This window comes from Oncorhynchus nerka, linkage group LG8 (genome assembly GCF_034236695.1).
Source record: "Oncorhynchus nerka isolate Pitt River linkage group LG8, Oner_Uvic_2.0, whole genome shotgun sequence".
Taxonomy (NCBI): Eukaryota; Metazoa; Chordata; class Actinopteri; order Salmoniformes; family Salmonidae; genus Oncorhynchus; species Oncorhynchus nerka.
In genome coordinates, this window is record NC_088403.1 from 45715142 (window position 1) to 45738396 (window position 23255).

Sequence of the window (23255 nt, forward strand, 5' to 3'; positions counted from 1 at the left end):
AGTATGTTGATGTATGCCGTGTTTGTGGTGAACCGTACGCCTGGAACCGGAATAAACATCATCTTTTGCAAGGTAAATTGTCTTTATTGCGACCGGACTACACACGGGCTTTAGAAGAGATAACGGAGCCTGTCACACATTGCCTTTCCTGTGTCATTTGTTGTGTGACAGCCAAAGTGTACCAATGCGGTCACAATTCACGGTGATCTATGAGACACGCCCCCCATTCTCATCCAATGGGGCTGCAGTGGACCGGGTTGAGAGCTTCAAGGTCCCTAGCGTTCACGTCACCAACAAACTATCATGGTCCAAGCACGCCAAGACAGTCGTGAAGAGGGCACGACAAAGCCTTATCCCCCTCAGGAGAGTGAAAAGATTTGGCGTGGGTCCTCAGATCCTCAAAAGGTTCTACAGCTGCAAAATCGAGAGCATCCCGACGGGTTGCATCACCGCCTGGTATGGCAACTGCTCAGACGCCGACCGCAAGGCACTACAGAGGGTAGTGCGAACGGCCTAGTACATCACTGGGGCCAAGCTTCCTGCCATCCAGGACCTCTATACCAGGCGGTGTCAGAGGTAGGCCCTAAAAATGTTCAAAGACTCCAGCCACCCTAGTCATAGACTGTTCTCTCTGCTACCGCACGGCAAGCGGTACCGGAGCGCCAAGTCGAGGTCCAAGAGGATTCTAAACAGCTTCTACCCCGAAGTCATTAGACTCCTGAACATCTAATCAAATGGCTACCCAGACTATTAGCATCCCCCACCTCTTTTACGCTGCTGCTACTCTCTTATCTATGCATAGTCACTTTAATATCTCTACCTACATGTACATATTCCCTCGACTAACCGGTGCCCCACACATCGACTCTGTACCGGTACCCTCTGTATATAGCCTCGCTATTGTTATGTTACTGCTGCTCTTTAATTATTTGTTACTTTTATTCCATAAAACTACATTGTTGGTTAAAGGCTTGTAAGTAAGCATTTCACTGTAAGGTTGTTGTATTCGGCGCATGTGACGAATACAATTTGATTCGATTTGTATTTGGGCAGTTCCTGCCATTCTTCTCTGCAGATCCTCTCAAGCTCTGTCAGGTTGGATGGGGAGCGTCGCTGCACAGCTATTTTCTTAAAACCTGTTTTTGCTTTGTCATTATGGGATATTGTGTTAAGATTAATAAGGAAAAACATGTATTTAATTCATTTTAGTATAAGGTTGTAATGTAACAAGATGTGGGGAAAAATCAAGGGGTCTGAATACATCATATCAAAATATAAATTCACAAATAATCTCAATAATCCTAAAACTAAATAGGACAATAGCAAAACATCCCCCTGCCTGCATACATTTAAAGGTTTGGTATCGCATTTTAGGCTTGAAAGAGACATATCTTTAAATAATTTTCATCGCAGCAAATGTGTTGCCGAGGTTGTAAGAATATCAGATAGCATTCTGTTTTGAAAAATAAATATATTTTAGATAGGGTATGGACTCTATGCCATGACATTCACACATCTCGTAATGCTCCCAGTGTACCAAGTAAACCACGTTGACTGAGGTATGACGGTACAGTGTAGTCATGGTATTAGTGTAGTTCCACTGTCATTGTAAGATTCAGGGCTCACTTGCAAAAAGAGACTTTGGTCTCAATGGGACTCCCTACTAAAAGAAAGGGCAAACCCCCCAAAAATTGGGTGTCATTTCGGATACACCGCGAGACAGAGCGGAAAAGGACAACCCCAACTCTGTATTTAGGAGCCACCACAGAGAAGAGGCCTAAATCCCAGGGCAGAGGGAGGAGAGAGAGCATGTCTGAAATGAGGGTGTAGCTGCTAGCAATGTTCCCTTTTTCCAGCACTGAGCAAATTTCACGTCTGCTGAGCGCAAACTTGAACAGTGTGACAATTCTGTGCAACTTCCGTGGCCCGTTTACTGTGAACACTGAGGCTGTACCCGCTTTCAGTTACAGTTTTAACTGTGACCAAGTAGGCTACTGTGGCTATTTGATCGTAATGTAGGCCTACCAGGGTGGTCTACCGTCAAAAGCAATGGCCTGAAAATGCACCCCATAACATTTTAACATGGAAGTAGATGTTCTATCATACAGCCTACAGTAGCAGCCAATGTGTGGTGTTCAATGTAGACCAACCATTCCATGAGAAAAAGAAAAAGAAACATGCAGGGCTTGACATTAACCTGTTTATCCACCTGTCTTTCAGACAAGGAGGTGACTGAAAATGTTGTGTTTGACGCAAGAAATCACTTTACAAAATAAAATGCATTATTATCCCCATCTCATTATTACAGAGAATAAGACAAATTATGCTACCCTCTGCCTATTGGCTACTTATCTTATTCAAGATGTCTCAAAATACAACACTGCTTTAAGACATTAAAAAAAAGCTCTTTACCCGACTCGCTTTTCAAAGATGGCTAGAAATGCACATATTTTGTGCTCTTGTTGAAAGCAACCACTGTTGACTAGAAATTAGCTATAACTGGGCTAATAACTCATTTATTAGCAAAGAACATGAACAAATGTGCACGTGTGGCTACATGCATATCTCGCTTTGATCTCAAAACAAGCGCATCTACTCGGGACCGCCCATACTGTAGCCCAAACAATCCAGTAAAAATTGAACGGCACAGATCCATATATGGCTATGGATATTTGCATATAGGCCTGCCGCAGCACTGACTGGTTATGTAGAGTACGGCCTGAGTCATGCCGGTCAATGCAATAGAATCCTACTCCAATGCGCTCTGCCTACAAGAAAATCTCTTGCAAAGTTAGTTTTGTATACTATGTCTTGCATAGTGCGTTTTGTTATGGTACGTTACATTGAAAGTGGCTAATATTGCGTTGACTCGATCACAGTTCTCACAGTAAAACGAAATGTTGATAGTGTTACCTAAAGGGGAAAGGGGAAAACTAGAAAGTTGAGTGAAGTACAGTCTAGTGCTTCTCTGCGTAGGCTGATATTTCTTCTGCGCAGAATTGCGAGGGGAGCTGCACGTGCAGGAACACTGGCTACTAGTCTACCTCCCCACAGAGCAAGAAAACAGGAGCCCTGGATCAGCACTTCACTACAAAATCCTCTGACCTCGGTGCTCAGTTCCACCGTGTTTGACTTCCACAAGTGCCAGTTTCCCGGATACAGATGAAGCACTCCCCTGGTCTAAACAGCATGATCAGTATAGAATCTCCATTGAAAGAGATTTTTAAGTCCAACAATAAACCTGAACAGTGTCTGCGAAATGATGCTGCTTTTGTTGATGTTATTTATCTGATTACTATCATGGTTATCTTATTGCTGCAAGGCTCTGGATAAGAGCGTCTGCTAAATGACTTAAATGTAAATGTAATGTAAATGTTAACCTAGGCTGGGTAACCTGTTGGAGCTAGTAACATAAGCATTTTGCTGCACCTGCGATAACACCTGTAAATCTTTGTATGCTACCAACAATCTTTGATTTATGTATCGTCAAAGGATAGCATCAGGAAGCCTTACCCGCTCTGGTAGGCTTCCAGATCCAACAGCAACCATAACACACACACACACACACACACAGAGCATTCGGAATGTATTCAGACACCTTGACTTTGTCCACATTTTGTCACAGCCTTATTCTGAAATGGATTGAATCGTTTTTCCCCCCTCATCAATCTACACACAATACCCCAAAATGACAAAGCGAGAACAAGTTTTTCGAAATTTTAGCAAATGTATGAAAAAAATATAAGAATAAATATCTTATTTACATCAGTATTCAGACCCTTTGCTATGAGACTCGAAATTGAGCTCAGGTGCATCCTGTTTCCCTTAATAATCCTTGAGATGTTTCTACAACTTGATTGGAGTCCACCTGTGATAAATTCAATTGATTAATATGATTTGGAAAGGTACACACCTGTCTATATAATGTCACACAGCTGACAGCTCATGTCAGAGAAAAAGCCAAGCCATGAGGTCGAGGGAATTGTCCGTAGAGCTCCGAGACAGGATTGTTTCGAGGCACAGATGTGGGGAAGGGTACCAAAATATTCCTGCAGGGTTGAAGATCCCCAAGAACACAGTGGCTTCCATCATACTTAAATGGAAGAAGTTTGGAACCATCAAGACTCTTCCTTGAGCTGGCTGCCCGGTCAAACTGATCGGGGGAGAAGGACCTTGGTCAGGGAGGTGACTAAGAACCTGATAGTCACTCTGACAGAGCTGTAGAGTTCCAGATGGGAAAACCTTCCAGAAGGACAACCATCTCTGCAGCACTCCACCAATCAGGTCTTTATGGTAGAGGCCAGACGGAAGCCACTCCCCAGTAAAAGGCACATGACAGCTGCTTGGAGTTCGCCAAAAGGCACCTAAAGGACTCTCAGACCATGACAAACAAAATTCTCTGGTCTGATGAAACCAAGATTGAACTCTTTGGCCTGAATGCCAAGCCTCACGTCTGGAGGAAACCTGGCACGTTTGGTAGGGATTGGGAGACTAGTCAGGATTGAGGGAAAGATGAACGGAGAAAAGTACAGAGAGATCCTTGATGAAAACCTGCTCCAGAGAGCCCAGGACCTCAGACCAGGGCGAAGGTTCCCCTTCTAACAGGACAACAACCATAAGCACACAGCCAAGACAACACAGGAGGGGTTTCGGGACAATTCTCTGAATGTCCTTGAGTGGCCCAGCCAGAGCCCGGACTTGAACCCAGTCGAACATCTTTGGAGAGACCTGAAAATAGCTGTGTAGCAACGCTCCCCATCCAACCTGACAGAACTTGAGAGGATCTGCAGAGAAGAATGGGAGAAACTCCCGAAATATAGGTGTGCCAAGCTTGTAGCGTCATGCCCAAGAAGACTCGATGCTGTAATCGCTGCCAAAGGTGCTTATATAAATGTAATATTAGTTGTTTATTTTTTTATACGTTTGCAAACAACAAAAAAAAAACCTGTTTTTGCTTTGTCAATATGGGGTTTTGTGTGTAGAAAAACAATTGAATCAATTTTAGAATAAGGCTGTAACGTAACCAAATGTGGAAAAAGTCAAGGGGCCTGAATACTTTCCAAATGCACTGCACACACACACGAGAGAGAGAGGAACTGACCTTGTTCTTCTACTCCTACTTCTGTTTCTCCACTGTGTGTGTGTGTGTGTGTGTGTGTGTGTGTGTGTGTGTGTGTGTGTGTGTGTGTGTGTGTGTGTGTGTGTGTGTGTGTGTGTGTGTGCTGTTGGATCTGGAAGCCTACCAGAGAGGTAGTTCTTTTCTCTAAAGCTTCTGCTTTTGTCAGAAATAGGGGCATTTTCTGACTGTTCGAATACTCACATGATTTATATTTTTGTACTCGAGTACTCAATGAAAAAATAATAACACATTTAACACAAGGCCCAGACTGGAAAACAATATGTGTGCATTTGGCTATATGCCAACCGCGCGCAACAATGCTCAATTTATCAAAACTATTACAGATATCAAATCCTAACTGCTATATAGCCCCATATACAGTATTTTCAGTCAATAAAAAAGCAAGTGCAATTTAAGATTCATTTATTGAAACCGTAATATCAACTGGTTATATTATATCGTGGAACACAATCTTCAAAAAGGAAGTAACCTCAGCAGTGGCCCTTGCTTGTGGAAGCCTATGGCTCTGCAATCGCATAGAACAGTTTTTTTTTCCAAATGAAAAAAAAGATGCCGGTGCGAAGTGACGCGCATCTCGCGTCTGGAACAGTTATCCTCAAAGAGGGATCATTTGAAACGGGGCTCAATTTGGCCATTTTAAAGAATAGAAATCTCAGTTACAAACAAAAATATGTCTTCTTTTCTCTATACAGATATTCGATTTAGGTTATTCTGCCGGTTGTTTGGAATTTTCGAAATGAATTAACACGGCATGGTGATGAATTACGGCCACGGCATCTGTTTGGTGCATAATGATTCTGATGAAAATACTCAGTCTTTATCAAACTTGGATATTTTCAATGGAACCGGACTATGCTTTGTGGGGTTATAGCCTAAGATAACCTATTCTAAAATGGCACAAAAGTTCGCAAAGTAGCCTAAGCAGAAAATAGACGGGGCGAAATTACCCCAAAACTGCAGCTCGTTGTTGGAACACATATTTTCCTTACTTCAATCAACCAGTCAATTTTTGAATGTGTTATAAAACTGTTATCATTTGGCAGTGAATGTAGCTAGTGTATTTCCCATCAGTTAGATACGTAATTATAGGCATTTCTGTAGGCCTAAAGGGAGCTTGCGTGCGCTCTCGGCACAAGTGTGTAGAGGGAACGGTCGGAACGCAATTGAGTGAATGAGACACGGGAGGAGGAAAGGGAATTTAAGGAGAAGAACTGTGTGATGCTTGGCTTGATTTCTTTTTTTCTTTTTTCTTTTCTACAAATGGAACACTAGAGTCAAAGCAAAATAATGTTGTCTTCCAAGGCACATTTTTTATTTGCCTGTTCGTGCAGCCACAAAGCACATTCCACCAAATAGTTTGACAGTATTATTATTATTTTTTTTTTAAAGTGATCTCTGGTTAAAGATCGAGCTTTGATTTCCGTTTGAGTGTTCTAGTACTCACGCCCGTCCCTAGTCAGAAAACACAGACTGTATACCACCAAAATAGGTTGGTTGTTCTACGTCCACAACGATGCTTTAACCACACCAGGAGACCCCTTTGAGGTCTGGGGGAGAAAGAAAAAAAAAATCGAAGAAATTTTGATTTTGGGGTTTTAGTTACCCTTAATTCAAGTGCGCTCCAGCCAGAGATCATTGTTCAGTTAGTGATGTTTCTGTAGCGCTTATGTGATTTCAGAGTTTGCCATATTCATTCTGCCAGGTAGGCATAGGCTACTTTGTAGTTAACATATAATTGAAGACGCATATCTGATGATGCTAATGGCTACACAAAGTGTAGACGTGTGTGCGCACGCACCACACACACTGGGGAATTCCTGGGCCTTTAACTTGATTTCTTACTAATAAGTTCAATACATTTTTTTATATCGTCAAATTCCGTTTTCATGTCTGGATTCCGTGATTCCGCACAACACAGAACTGATAGGGCTCTCTTCTATCTCAAAAGAACGATGGGAAAACAAAACTAACAGATTGCGCCTTTACCCGTAGACTTGCGCTGTGAATGTAAAAAAAGATCACGGTAGAGGTTACTTTTAACCAGACCTTGGATCAGATGACCCTACCCCCAGTCCTACACTTTTATCTATGGCCTCTGGTCTTTAGTAGTGCACTACCTAGGGTATAGGGTGCATTTCGGACAAAGTACAACTGAACTAACCTCTTCTAGTGGGGAGTCTGGGTCCAGTTTGAGTGACAGGTACATGACAATGTGCGGGATGTGTCCTATAGACATCTGGAGCTCCACCATGTCCTCGCCCCACAGCAGACGCACCAGCTGGCTAACCGAAGGAGAGGTCCTGAGCCTGGGAGCAGAGGACATGTCCACACCTCCCTCCCCTGGTCCTTCTGGACTGGCTGTCTCCAGGGTCAGCTTCACCTGGGAGGGAGGGGAGGGGAAAGAGAAAGCAGGAGAGAGAAACTAAGACCTAAAGACATCATCATCTGTATCTTTTCACCACATTCTAAAAACAGCCAGTCCGAGTTTTCCCTTTTCAAACACTGTAAAAAAAAGGCGGTAGGCTGTGGGTTTGGCTACAAAACAAAAGCCGGCAGTGACTTTGTAGGACTCTGGAGAATCACAGTCGGACAGAATCGGCAGGGGGAACTACACTGTGATCATAATAAGGCCATAAACGACATTTAATCCAGTCCATTAGGGCTGCCGCGTCATTTATTTGGCCTAGCGCTACAGGAAAGCAGGAAGGGTTCACGTAGACAAAGCTCAGGAAAAGAGGAAGTAGATGTGGTTCATTCAGGAAAAGAGGAAGTGGATGTGATTCATTCAGGAAAAGAGGAAGTGGATGTGATTCATTCAGGAAAAGAGGAAGTGGATGTGATTCATTCAGGAAAAGAGGAAGTAGATGTGATTCATTCAGGAAAAGAAGAAGTGGATGTGATTCGTTCAGGAAAAGAGGAAGTAGACGTGATTCGTTCAGGAAAAGAGGAAGTAGACGTGATTCATTCAGGAAAAGAGGAAGTAGATGTGACTCGTTCAGGAAAAGAGGAAGTAGATGTGATTCATTCAGGAAAAGAGGAAGCATAGGGAGACAGGTAGCCTAGTGGTTAGAGTGTTGGACTAGTAACCGAAAGGTTGCAAGCTCGAACCCCCGAGCTGACAAGGTACAAATCTGTCATTCTGCCCCTGAACAAGGCAGTTAACCCACTGTTCCTAGGCCGCCATTGAAAATAAGAATTTGTTCTTAACTGACTTGCCTAGTTACATAAAGGTCAAATAATAATAAATAGAAGAATGGTGATTGATGGAGAGAGAAATTGATTATATTCCTGATCACTGAAAGAGAAGCAGCATGGATGTGAGTGAGAATCAGAAACAGATCCTGCTGCAAGGCCCAGAAGAGCGCAGCTCTGTCATCCTCAGAGCTTTTTGCATGAAACACCACCATTCACACAAAGCTAAGCAAGCACACTAAGGACCGCACATGGAAACACGTAACAGTATGGTGGAGAGATGCATGCTACCATTTACAGATGGCTTATGTCTGTGCACTCTTGTATTTCAAAAGGCAATTATATTAGTCCTTAGCAGGCCTCTTTAGTCCTTAGCAGGCCTCTTTAGTGCTGACAGGTTACTGCCCAAATGCATACATGTGCACACTAATAGAATACTGTAGCCTACACACACAGACTTAAACAAACTAGAATACAAATGTGAAAAAGAACTGTGTACACGCGCACACACACACACACAGTGCTGGCTCTGGGCAGTAACCTGTCAGCACTAAAGAGGCCTACTAAGGACTTCTGGTTGACGTTAATTGAGACGAATCAGAACCAGGTGTGTGTGTGTGTGTGCGTGGTACACGCGCAGGACTGTGACACTGGAAATGGTCTGACTCACTACCTCCCCGAGAAGTGTTCACACTCCTAATGGAGTTAAAAGGACTGGAGTCAGAAATGTGGTAGAAAGTTCATGCTTACACCAGTCCAGTGCTTTCAAAACTTTGAAGGGTTTGTGAGCAAGTCCTTTACAAAGACTAAGCATTTATTCATTGTATTTTCACTCCCTGTGTTTTGAATTCATCCATCACTCTAGGGCGAGGGCCAGAACATCTCCAGACACTGTCACCAGAAACCCACAAACTGTTGAGCAGCGCCAGGGAAGGCGCCAGGCCTGGGCCGGACGCCATCTTGGCTCTGCAGGGAACAGTAGCCTGTTATTAGGAGAAGGGCCTAACGGTGATGAGTGAGTCCTTCTGACACTATTCTGCACACACACACACACAAATGTCAAATGTCATAGAACAAATTCCTTTTACAATGAATAGAATAGTACAATAGACACTGCCAGACAGGCTGAAGGGCTGCGGCACTACGTTCTCTCATGATAAATAATGGGGATGTGGTTAGGTTGGAGGGTGCTCTCGGCAGATTCCTGCCTGTTGATGTCAGTGATCCAGATAGACTGAGAGTGAGACAAAGGGGCATAGGGAGAGAAATAGAGTGAGAAAGAGGGAAAGAGAGAGAGAGAGCGAGAGAGTGGGGAAAAGAGAGACAAAGAGAGAGACAGAGGTAAAGAGAGAGATACAGATAGACAAAGAGACAAAGGGACATACAGAGAGAGACAGAGGTAAAGAGAGAGATACAGATAGACAAAGAGAGACAAATGGACATACAGAGAGAGAGAGAGAGAGAGAAAAGAGATTGAGAAAAGAGAGAGAGAGAGCGAGAGAGAGACTTAGAGAGAGAAACAGCTAGAGACAATTGACACATATATATATATATATATATATATATAGAAAGAGAGAAAGGGCAGACAGAACGGAAAAAGGGGAGAGCGAGAGAGAGAAAGAGAGGAGAGAGAAAAGAGAGAGAACGAGAGAGAGAAAGAGAGAAGAGAGAAAAGAGAGAACGAGAGAGAGAAAGAGAGGAGAGAGAAAAGAGAGAGAACGAAAGAGAGAAAGAGAGAAGAGAGAGGAAAGAGAGAGAGAGTTGGGAAAGAGAGAGAGGGGCGGGGAAAGAGAAGAGCTCGCAAGAGAGAGAGAGAAAGTAATACTGATGATACTATACTATGAGGTCAGGCAGAGGGCATGGTGGTCCAACCTCAATACAAACTGCTGCTCCGCCCATATAATTGCTACTGTCTACCACGCTTTACCTGGGAGGGCCATTCACACACATGACCACATACATACAGCCAGCCAGACGCTCACGTGCGCGCACACACACACACACACACACACACACACACACAACCGAAGTTTCCACTGACTATGTCAGTAGAGCTCCGTCCCACGAGAGGCCTTGTTGTTTTTTCACATCTCTCTCTCCTCCTCTCTTCTCTTCCTCTCTACAGTGTAATTTACTATCTGGCTTTCCGCGTATTCTAATCAGCTGTGCTTTCAGTGGCCGCAGCATAATGGTCGTTTTCCTGTGTTTTCTCAAACAACTCCCGTCGCAGTCTGGCCTCTCTCCTCTCTCTCCTCTCTCTCTCTTTCTGTCGGCAAACGCCATCACTCCCACCGACACTGTAATTTACAAATTCCTCCTTCTTGAGGCCCTGTTTTGACCGTGTGAGGAGACGGATTTGGAAAAAGCTTGAGCGGTTTTCTGAATGGCGATCAAGGTGTCATTTCCCCGACTTGGACAGTTTTCCTCATGTAGATAGGTGGTGATTGTTTCCTACTATATGCGTTTTGACAGCCGAGTGAAGCCAGATGGCAATGGAAAAATATTTCTATATTCGGCATTCTACTTCACCATACATTCTACAATGGATTTACATAAACTTAAATACCACTTTCTGGACGCAGGGAGAAAATTAAATGTGAAGAAACATCCTCTTCCCAAAGCTTAGTTAGAAGAGCAATCCTGAACAGACACTTATTGAGATTAGCTGTTTTTTTTAGGGGGGTGGGGGGGTTGGCTGGGTTTTGTTAATTGATTCATTGTCCAAAGCAAGATAAGCAGCTGGTATTCTGACTTGAGATCCACACACTTATCTTGACATCTTATGCACGCCACACGTCTCACATTGACGCCAACGAATGATTTACGTGGAAGTTCGAGTTGCACCCTTTTTAAAAAATCTCTATTGAATCGGGACACCTCAGGGCATTCTAGCCTCGTGAATCTGTCCAGAGCCAAAACATCCATGTGGTTTCTAATAACACATTCCAGTGACCTCCAAGACCTCTCTTTGAACATGTGGGACAGTGGAGAGCTCTTGACTAACAGTCTCGGTCTGCCTTTGCGCGTGTGTTCGTGTGCGTGAGTGTGTGTCTCTGCCTTGCGTGTTAGTGTGTGTGAGTGTGTGTCTCTGCCTTGCGTGTTAGTGTGTGTGTGTGTGTCTGCCATGAGTGTTAGTGTGTGTGTCTGCCATGAGTGCGTAGACCCCAGATTGTAACACTTCTAAGCAGAGCAGACGTGTTGGTTCGGGGGGGGGTTTGTCTGTAAATTGAGTTCTTTCATTGGCTGCCGTTTCTGTTTCAGAGGCTGTGTCCGAAACGCCGCAGGCTGCATCGTTAATAATGTGACCGGGGCTCATAATACAACAACAACAACAACAACAAAGTTCTGTCGGCGGTCTTTCGCATACTTTCATATTTGCAGCGTTTCAATGTTGTAATACACTTAACTTCATAAACACACCACATAGCGGAGCATAATTCTATCTAACTGCTGTTCCTTTAATATGTCAGTAAGGAGTTGTGTGGGTGGGCTTGGAACACACACATACACCTACTAGAGCTGGGCGATAGGGACAGAAATCCATATCGATAAATGGACTAAATTAATAGGATAACGGTATATAGAACGATACATTTATGACGTTGCTAGTCCCATGTGGCTCGGTTGGTAGAGCATGGCACGTGCAACGCTGGGGTTATGGGTTCGATTCCCATGGGGAACCAGTAGAAATATGTATGCACTCACTACTGTAAATCAATCTGGACTAAAATGTAAAGCATGTTTTAAAAATTTTGTATTACCCTTTAAACTATTTAACTAGTTTGAAAGTTGTAGCTATAAATTGACCCTTCGCTAAAACTCGCCCCAGAATTTTTGCCAACCAATCACAGCGCTGCAATGGATAGCAACTGTGGTCTAGTTCAGACACCTCGGTCGAGCACACGTTTCAAACACATGAAAGCCAATGACGGCAGTGGGAAAACCTCACAGTTTTATTTTTAAAATGTATTGTTTAAATTGTTAAATAATTGATCAGTGCGCCAGTGGTACTTGCTACTGTGATTCCTGTCTGAGGTTGCAACAGTAACCAAGGGGGGCGGGGCTTAGTGAAGGGTCAATTGTCCCATTAACAGTCACCCATATTCTTTTTGGTTTATTGGCCATTAACACACACACACACACACACTCACCTGGGTAGGACCAGGAATGCAGGACAGAACCCTCTCAATGTTCTCTGTGGTAACATCCACATCGTCTACTGCGACCAGGTTGTCACCTGGGACGAAGAAAAAAGTCTCACTCCCAGCGTCACGTTACATATAGACAACTTAGACTAAAAGGGGAATAGTGACATTCCTGTAAAAGTACGTTGCGCCACATTGTGTAACCTGTTCAGAAATAGTATAGTTTTGTTGAGGAGCACAGTGTTTGGCATGACAAGGAGGGGCAACTGGCAAAGAGTGGAACATATATAAAACAGACCGGTATCCAGTCAAGAGACACAGTCCACAGATCTAGGAACAGCCAGATGTCCTGTTGTTTCTTTTTGTAAAACAACGAGTTTCACCTGCCTCTGTGCAGACTCGTGCCCGTTCCAATCAACCCTAACACAGATTCCACCTTAGTTATTTCAGTTAGTTAACTAGTCTAATTGCTTTAGCATGGACTGGTAGGCTACATGAAAGTCATGGCTTTAAACACTAACTCATGTGGATAGTCTTTAGTATTCAGCAGTTTTGTTTTTTGCATTCCTTGGGCTGCCCAGAACGACCGTGCCCAGCCTCTACAAACATCAAAACTATTTACTGTAAAACACAACGTTATAAGTCTAACTTTATTTAATATAAATGGCGTCAATAAAATAATTTATTGCATTCTATACCATTTGTATACGACTGATCCCGGTGGCTGTGTCTGAAATGGCAAAAGTAGTGCATTACATAAAGAGAAAAGGGTGCCATTTGGGACGTACCCAGAGTGATGGTTTTGTACACTCACCTATCAGTATCTGTGCACACTTGACGGCCGGGCTGTTGGGCACCAGGCCGTGGACAGTGATCCTCTCCTCCCTCCTCCCTGCGGGGTCTCCCTGGCCCCTGCCCCAGGAGGGGCGATGCACCACCCCCAGAAGGGCCTTCAGTAGACCCCCTCTCTCCGGGGGAGGAGGGGAGCAGCTCCCCAGGCGTTTGGGGTTCAGGTAGAGAAACACTTCCTTCAACTGCTGGACCATCACCCCCACCCTCTGCCCTGCCTGGTTTTTCAAGATGGATACTGGACGAGATGACGAGTCTTCGCCTCCTCCGTCGGGCCCTCTGCTCTGGGATGGTCGCCGCTTCCTCCTAAGGATCCTGGCCAGTCTTTTTAGCTTGGGCTCTCCTTTGGTTGGAGCACCATCAGGAAGCTTCCTGGACTCGTCGCTGATGATCTCCGCTTCCTTCTCGCTGAAGCGGACGTGATTGGTGGAGAGGCCGTGATTGGCGGCTGCCTGAGCCAATGCCGCCGCTTCCTCGCCCTCGCTCAGTTCCAGGTAGAAGAGCTCGCCGTTCTTCTGGACGTCGTCCAGCCATTCTGGCTCTAGGTCGCTGGGAGTGAACCGACAGAGCATGGAGTGAGTGAAACTGTGTGAGCAGAGCCAAAAGGGGTGGATTGTCTGTCCAGGAACTCCTTCAGACAAGGAGTATCAGGTTATTTGAGCATGAACAAGAAACACAACTCTGGCTTGCGGATTAAAAGTATGTCCTAATTATGCTGAAAAAAATATAAATGCAACATGTAAAGTGTTGTTCCCATGTTTCGTGAGCTGAAATAAAATATCTCAGAAATGCTCCATATGCACAAAAAGCTTATTTCGCTCAAATGTTGTCCATAAATTTGTTTACATACCTGTTAGTGAGCATTTCTCCTTTGCCAAGATAATCCATCCACCTGACAGGTGTGGCATATGATTAAACAGCATGATCATTACGCAGGTGCACCTTGTGCTGGGGACAATAAAAGGCCACTAAAATGTGCAGTTTTTTCACACAACACAATGCCACAGATGTCTCAAGTTGAGGGCGCATGCAATTAGCAGGAATGACCACCAGAGCTGTTACCAGATAATGTAATGTTAATGTCTCTACCATAAGCCGCCTCCAACAATGTTTTAGAGAATTGTGCAGTACGTCCAACCGGCCTCACAACCACAGACCACGTGGAACCATGCCAGCCCTGGAACACCACATCTGGCATCTTCACCTGCGGGATCATCTAAGACCAGTTACGAGGACAGCTGGTGAAACTGTGGGTTTGCACAACCGAAGAATTTCTGCACAAACTATCAGAAAGCGTCTCAGGGAAACACATCTGCGTGCTCGTCGTCCTCACCAGGGTCTTGATCTGAGTGCGGTACGGTGTCATAACCAACTTCAGGTGGACAAATGCTCACCTTAGATGGCCATTGGCACGCTGGAGAAGTGTGCTCTTTATGGATGAATCCCGGGTTTCAACTGTACCGGGCAGATGGCAGACAGTGTGTATGGTGTCGTGTGGGTGAGCGGATTGCTGATGTCAATGTTGTAAACAGAGTGACCCATGGTGGCGGTGGGGTTATGGTATGGGGAGGCATAAGCTACCGACAGAGAACACAATTGCATTTCATCGACGGCAATTTGAATGCACAGATACCGTGACGAGATCCTGAGGCCCATTGTCGTGCCATTCATCCGCCACAATCACCTCATGTTTCAGTATGATAATGCAAGGACCCATGTCGCAAGGATCTTCACACAATTCCTGGAAGCTGAAAATGTCCCAGTTCTCCCATGGCCTGCATACTCACCAGATATGCCTCATGCAGCGTGTTTGGAATATTCTGGATCGACGTGTACGACAGCGTGTTCCAGTCCACGCCAATATCAAGCAACATAGCCATTGAGTGGGACAACATTCCACAGGCCACAATCAACAGCCTGATCAACTCTATGCGAAGGAGATGCGTTGCGCTGCATGAAGCAAATGGTGGTCACACCAGATACTGACTGGTTTTCTGATCCACGTCCCTACTTTTTTTTTAAAGGTATCTGTGACCAACAGATGCATATCTGTATTCCCAGTCATGTGAAATACATAGATTAGGGCCTAATGAATTTATAGCAATTGACTGATTTCCTTATATGAACTGTAACTCCGTAAAACATTCGAAATTGTTGCACGTCACGTTTATATTTTTGTTCAGTGTAATTTAGAGCATATTAGCCGTCATCAGAATATGACAGATTAGTCTTTCTCATTTCCCCACTTCAATCCCTGTGTAAAAAAAACGAGTCTCGCATGATAGATGCTATTCAAACGGGTTAGTAACAATTATACTTCTGTACAACTACTGAACCTCTGTTAAAACAGCCAAAAAGGTATGATAGTCCATCTTCTGCATTCTGTTCTGGATTAGCGTTTAACCACCGTCAAGGGAGAGTGGTAACTGAAAAGCACATTTTTAAGAGGACAACGATCATGTACATTGTGTAAAGCTTTATAACATATAATGCTCTTATAATTTGATAATACTGGAAAACCGCTCCATTTGCATGGCGTTTTATTACCCCTATCAGCTTCTCTCATACTCATCCTCAGGACATTTCTGTTCCAATTCATCATGAGGCATTTGGGGGAAGAAAGAAAACAACAAGACTGGAGAAAGACTGGATATTGTTTGTTTTTTAATCAAGCAGAGAAGAGGAAAACCCACACCCCCACCCAAACCCCAAGAGAGAAAATGCCCCCAACTCTGAGAAAAAAAAGAAAAACTGAAAAAAAAAATTTCAGCCGGTCAGTCTCCCTCTAAATTAAGCTGTGTCGCCTCTGTGGTAGGCTCTTGGAAACCACATCCATAAATTCACGAAGGATGGTGAATAGCATATCATTATTTATGAAGGTTAAGTTTCCAAATTGGAAACAGAAATTTCCCAAACTTTGAAAGAAAAAAAAGAAGAGTTGATTCAATAGGCCAAGAACAGTGCTACAGTGACTGTTCCTTTTGCTTCATCCATCTTGTCTCTTTCATTACCCTCTGCATCCCAAATGGAACCCTTATCCCCATTTATGAACTGGGTGGTTCGAGCCCTGAATGCTGATTGGCTGACAGCCATGGTATATCAGACCGTATACCACGGGTATGACAAAACATGTATTTTTACTGCTGTAATTATGTTGGTAACCAGTTCATAATAGCAATAAGGCACCTGGGGGGGGGGGGGGGGGGATTGTTGCATGTTGCATTCATATTTTTGTAGACCTTCATTGTAAATAAGAAATGGTTCTTAATTGACTTCCCTAGTTAAATAAAGGTTACACATCAGAATGAATGCATGAATGAGCCTTCATGAGAGTATATTAAAAAGTGTTTGGATGTTATTAAACAGATGGGATACAGCAAACCCAAAATCATGCATTTAACCAAGACTACTCTTCCCCTGTGTGTGGACGGTGGTTGATGCATGATTTTGGCGGAAAGCTCGAGATGCATGCAGATGCGCGCGAGTCCCCGAGACAGCAGGGCGACGACAGGGAGAATGTGCATGGCAAAATGAGCGATAGTGAATCAACAGTCAGTCCGAGTACTCCGAGTAAGAAAAACATGTATATTATTGCTTGTTGCTTTAGAAGAGACAGAAAGAAAAAAACATTGGGCTGTGCCCAATACCATGTTAGCTAGCTAGTCATCTTCCATCCGCGGCCAGTTCCACCTCAACTTCATAACTTGACAACCGAGGCAGATCACTGGAAGCGACTAGGTTGCACACTCACTGTAAAGTGGTGTAGTGGTAGCCGAGTGCCTGTTGATTCACTATCGCTCATTTTGCCATGCACATTCTCCCTGTCGTCGCCCTGCTGTCTCGGGGGCTCGCGCGCATCTGCATGCATCTCGAGCGTTCCGACAGACTTTTTAGTAGCCATTATTCAATGTATTAAATGTGTTCGACAACACGATACAAGTTACTCTAAACTTCAAGTAAATCAGTTCGAGCTAGTTGAATGAGCATTGGCAGTCTTTCGCCATGTTGTCTCCATACATGAACTTCAACTTTGCCACGTGACAAAAATGGTCTCGGTGTGGTTGGCTGATCTTCACGTTGCCCTGACAACGTGGACGCTTTCCGTTTGCTGGATAGAAAAAGACGAGGGGCACAGAATCACCCATGCCCCATCTAGACACAAATGTACGTGCAATAAAAAGAGGTTGACTGAATGCATGTTTCAATGCAACAACTTTGATAGTAACAAAAAAATGCACGACCTCTTATTGACTAAGCCTAAACTAAGCAAACAACATAACATTTGTAAGATAAACTCTGCTAAATGTGATACAAATGTATCTCATATTTGCAGAGTATCTAATGAAATCACAAAGGTTGCAAAATCTAAATAGCTTGTTAAAATGTACACTATCTCCCTATGAATAAGATGGGCATGGGTTGAGCACTTCTGTTTCCCCCCGCCCCCTCCCCCTCCCCACGAACTGCACGAGGCCTTTAAATCCTTTATGGCATTCACAGTGCTTTAAACAAAGCAACAATAGTCAATGCGAGAAGAAACACACAAAAAAGTCTAAATAGTTTACCAAAACGTCTACATAACATTATCATATAAACTCCCCTCATCGTTGCCATAGCATGCATAAATATACTGACCTGTATAGAAGCACACTGCGTATGGAATCAAAGTCTTCTAAATTCTTAGAAAATGGTGTGGACGTTTCTCCATCTGTAGCAATGTTAAACATTATTTATGTTTCATATTTTCACGGACAGGATGAGTTTAACATAGATTAGCAAGGCTTTCAAACTACACTTTTCCATTCCAGACAAAAGTTCAGATGGTTTAAAATGAATAGTGCCGTTTAGGACCGGTTGTCTGCCAGCACTCTTCTTCTACATATTTAAATACATTTTAAAATGTTTAAATCCCCAGTCGTGGTCCGGTATTGAAGGTAGAATCCGTGCACTAGTCAGAATGAATAACCTGGTCTAATGCTGCTGTCGATTTAAAAAAAACAGAATAAACTTTCCTCACGTCAATCACTGACACAAGGGCACGCAGTTCCTCCCCGATGCTTTTGAAGACGAGAAGAAAGCGGCCCTGAATACTTCTCCAGACTCCAGTATGTTCAGCAAGCTCAGTAGCACATGCACGAGTTGAGCCGCTTCTTGTCGAGCGGGTGTACTTGGCAGGTGGCGTAAAACGCCGCCTCTTTTGCTCAATAGATGTAACTATGAATTCACTACTAGGCTATACAAGCCTTTGTTGTAGCACTTCATATCTATTTTGTTCATATGTATTTGTTCGTATGGTACAATTGTAACAATCACGAAAAACACGTATTACACTCTTCCTGAATAATGTCGAATTTATGTACAGAAAAAATGTATACTTCTGTTGTTTATTTTATTGGTCGCTTGTGCAGTATGTCAAAGGTAGGGTGTGGTCACAATTATTAAACAAATTATCAAGATTGAGATCTACGTTACCAACTTATATTAATGAATAACGTTCACAAATACATAATGCTAGTACCACTCTGATTTTACTCCCTTCCTCCAAATCCCCAGGGGAAACAAGGAACAGTCATCAAAAGCAGAGAGCAAAAGAGTAAACTCTTCAATCTCTACCCGCTTCGTGCTCAGAAAGGAGTACTAAATCTCGTCATCCTGGATAGCGAGACAACACACTTTACAAACACATTTCTTAAGTCAAAAACTATATAAATGATCCCTTAAAGTAAAGTCCTACTTTTCACTGAGCTATGCTTCAGTTCTTGTACCACGAGCATACTATTTTCAGTCATGGTGACAACACCAAATCTAAGTTGTACAGACAGAAGAAAACGCCGAAAAAAAGTTTTTTATTCTTGTTCCGAAAAAACATAACAATTACTCACTAAATTAAAGATACAAGTCAGATATTAAATACCCACAATGCTATCTGGTGGCACAGTCAACGCATCATACAGTTCATTGGCTGAGTAATGTTGACAGTGAGAGTAGGCAACGTGGTAGCTCCTTGTGGGCGTGAAGCCAACTGTTGGCTCGGATGAAAATCTAGCATCAGAGTTGAATGACTTTGTGTTCGGGATTAGTCATAGTGGCTGTATACTGACATTCAAAACATTACAAATAATATCCTTATCAAGAGTACTTTTTTTTTAAGAGATGGGAAGAAATTATTTAGAATTTTGTTAACAAGCAAGCGCTCAAACAAGTGTCCGGCGAGAAATAGGAGATTTTCAGAGTACTCTGTCAAAATTGTCGGACTGCCACAAAACGTCACAAAATTAACCATCTAGCAAGTCAAATGTGCTCAACGTTGAATGTTTTAAAAAGGTGTCATTCATTTTGCATACGATTTAAAACTTTCTAACCAGTCAAAATCATTTTTCATTAAATGTGATGATATTTGAATGAAACTAGATCAAGTAGTATGACCAAAGTATGAACAATGACTGTTGCTTCTACACTGCTAAAGTGTGATCAAAAAAATACTTGAGCCCGCCCCCTTGTCAAGCACATGGATTCAGGGGGCAGGATGGAGGTGGGATCATCATTTCCATGACAAAGGTCCTTCTCCCCAGACTACTCAATTTGGCTGGGCAGCCAGCTCTAGGAAGAGACTTGGTAGCTCCTAACTACTCCCATTTAAGAATGGTGGAGGCCACTGTGTTCTTGGGGATCTTCAAAGCTGGAGACATTTTTTTGTAATCTAAAAAATATGTATTTCAAGGAAAACGTTTTTATATAATTTGTTAAATGTTTAGCTAACATAATATAATGTAAAAGTATGCATTACGGTTTCTGTAAAATAATAAACGTGGCATCAGAAGATAACATACCATCCCGTGAGGTGTTGAGGGAAAGACATTACCTATAGATTGGACATAATCATAGAGATAACAGGAAATACACAAGCCGTAGGCTACATCGGAATGTTGGCTTGCACAGGAAAAACTGTACATTTCTAACATTTAATTAAATCAAATTTGTCACATACGCCGAATACAACAGGTGTAGGTAGACCTTCCCGTGAAATGCTTACTTAGACCTTAACCAACAATGCAGTTCAAGAAATAGAGTTAAGAAAACATTTACTAAATAAACTAAAGTAAAAAATGAAAGGGAACACAAAATAGCCCATTTGATTAATTGTTCAGCCGTCTTATGGCTTGGGGGTAGAAGCTGTTAAGGAGCCTTTTGGACCTAGACATGGCGCTCCAGTACCACTTGAGTGCGGTAAGCAGAGAAAACGGTCTATGACTTGGGTGACTGGAGTCGGACAATTTTTTGGGCCTTCCTCTGACACCTAGTATATAGCGCCTTACGTCGGATCCCGAGTAGTTGCCATACCAGGCGGTGAGGTGATGCAACCGGTCAGGATGCTCTCGATGGTGCAGCTGTAAAACTTTTTGAGGATCTAGGAACCCATGCCAAATCTTTTCAGTCTCCTGAGGGGGAAAAGGCGTTGTCGTGCCCTCTTCACGACTGTCTTGGTGTGCTTGGACCATGATAGTCTGTTGGTGATGTGGACACCAAGGAACTTGAATCTCTCGACCCTCTCCACTACAGCCCAGTCGATGTGAGTGGAGGCGTGTTCGGTGATGAGCATTGTGGGCACTATGGTGTTGAACGCTGAGCTGTAGTCATTGAACAGCATTTACGGTTGAGATTTAATGATGTTAGTAAGGAATCGATATCATGTCAGTCAGAAGTTCAATGGTAGGCCACATGGTGGTACTGTTGCCTAGGCACCCCCCATACCTCTTGCCTACAGCTATAGTTATGGAATTGTTTGTGTGACAGGGTCCGCGTCTCGCCCGCGGCCAGAAGCTTCCACGATGCCGCCCTCTTCTGGCTTATGTCATTTCATCAGCCCCTTTCAAAGAATATACATTTCTTTCCACTGTTCGATTGTCATGTTCTGTGTCCTTTAATGCATTTAAATCAAATACTTTGCCAGTAGTCATTTTGATGAAATTGCCAATTCTACTGGCAAACTATTCAATTTTGACTCTGTCCCGGCACCCCCCTGTATATATTGTTATTTTTTTTTACTGCTCCTCTTTAAATTACTTGTTACTTTTATCTCTTATTCTTATCCATATATTTTTTAACTGCACTGTCGATTAGGGGCTCGTAAGTAAGCATTTCACTGTTAGGTCTACACCTGTTCTATTCGATGCATGTGACTAATACAATTTGATTTGATTAGGAAGGGCAGCTGTTGCCACTGCACTTAACGAGAATGCCGCCCAAATCGTCCACAAGGTGGAAGCAGATTGTCCATTTGTATTTACCTGCTGGACAGACATAGTATCTCAGACAGCTGGAGAGTGCATCCCAAATGGCACCCTATTCCCTATAGAGTGCACTACATTTGACCAAAGCAACTTTATAGGGAATAGAATGCCAATTGAGATGCACAGAGAGAAATAACCTCTAAATCCCAGAGGTTTGTTTGAGTTATGTTCTACTGCAATCTTACATGCTTGAGGTATAGAAGTTAAGTTTCCCCGGACCACGGCTACAGGATCAGATGATCATTTCCCTAACCTTAACCATCAAGAGGTGGGAGATATATCTGACCCTGTATTAGTGGTTATCATGCAGATCCTACTCCTGCAAAAAGGTGGTTGAACCACCTTGCATTTAAAATAAATAAATAAATCAATACATAGAGTGATGGGATGAAAGTAGTTTCATGTTTGTTTTATATCCCAGTAAATTTATATCCCAGTGTTGTAAACCTTGTCAATCACACACACCTCAATGTCAACGCTAATATATAAGAGGGACAGAAACTTGATGAAATCTTAGGAAAAAAACACTTGCAAGTTTATTGATTCACGTAATTATTTGGGGGATTTATTTTATCCAACATACCAGAAAGTATTCATACCCCTTGACTTATTCCACATTTCGTTACAGCCTGAAATTCAAAATGGATGAAATATTTGTTTTCTCCTCACACAAAATCCCCATGATGACAAAGTGAAAACGAAATACAGAAATATCTAATGTACACAAGTATTCACACCCCTGAGTCAATACTTTGTAGAAGCACCTTTTGGCAGCAATTACAACTTTGAGTCATCTAGGGTATGTCTGCATCAGCTTAGCATATATCTTCTTCATCAAATTTCAATTCAGGCTGTAACACAACAACATGTGAAATACGTCAAGAGTTATGAATACAGTTTGAAGGCGCTAGATTGCACATTAACTAATCATTGTGTAGTGTAGGGGGCTCCCGAGTGGCGCAGCAGTCTAAGGCACTGCATCTCAGTGCTAGAGGCGTCACTACAGACCCTGGTTTGATTCCAGGCTGTATCACTGCCATAGGGCAGTGCACAATTGGTATCAGAGTGTCGTCCGGGGTTAGGGTTTGGCCGGGGCAGGCTGTCATTGTAAATAAGAATTTGTTCTTAACTGACTTGCCTAGTTAAATAAAATAAAAATAAAGTAGTCTTGCCAAAGTGAGGTTGCAGGAATGGACTCCATCCCCGTCGCTATTCTTACTTTTCTTCGGCATTAATCAAACCTGTATAGCCTGAAAAGACTGATAAGATAAACATTTACTTGTACAGAGTGGCTACGACCTGTGTTTGCCCTGTTTACGTGCAATAAACAATCGTACGCTCTGTGGCATGTGTTACTTTATGCAGCTGCTGCTGCCACTCCTCAGCAGCTGCTTCTCCCACTCCTCACTTATCTCTGCTTTGAACGTTCCAAAAACATTAAGACATGATCAACATGTACAAACCACGTAGTCTAGGGTTAATCTAAGGATATTGAAGTCAACAAGTACATTTACATTTTACATTACATTTACATTTAAGTCATTTAGCAGACGCTCTTATCCAGAGCGACTTACAAATTGGTGCTTTCACCTTATGACATCCAGTGGAACAGCCACTTTACAATAGTGCATCTAGGTC

General features: G+C 43.1%; 1 protein-coding gene and 1 non-coding gene across 3 annotated transcripts in view; both read right to left on the reverse strand.

Moving 5' to 3' along the window:
- Positions 1-18419, reverse strand: part of LOC115133412 (protein inturned-like) — a 32615-nt gene extending 14196 nt beyond the window's left edge. Inside the window, exons 1-5 of one of the 2 annotated variants that reach the window (XM_065021838.1) lie at positions 17078-17227; positions 13956-13957; positions 13292-13875; positions 12484-12569; positions 7302-7520 (exon numbers count right to left, since the gene is read on the reverse strand). In XM_065021838.1, coding sequence (XP_064877910.1) covers positions 7302-7520; positions 12484-12569; positions 13292-13875; positions 13956-13957; positions 17078-17227 — 1041 coding nt within the window. Of the gene's footprint in view, positions 1-7301; positions 7521-12483; positions 12570-13291; positions 13876-13955; positions 13958-17077; positions 17228-17961 lie in introns of those variants that run through there. The other variant, XM_029666620.2, reaches the window with a different exon arrangement.
- Positions 18420-18842: 423 nt separating this feature from the next.
- LOC115133886 (small nucleolar RNA U3) lies at positions 18843-19058 on the reverse strand. Its single transcript, XR_003864273.1, has one exon. It is a non-coding gene; the product is annotated as a small nucleolar RNA U3 (small nucleolar RNA).
- Between the last annotated feature and the right edge of the window lie 4197 nt (positions 19059-23255).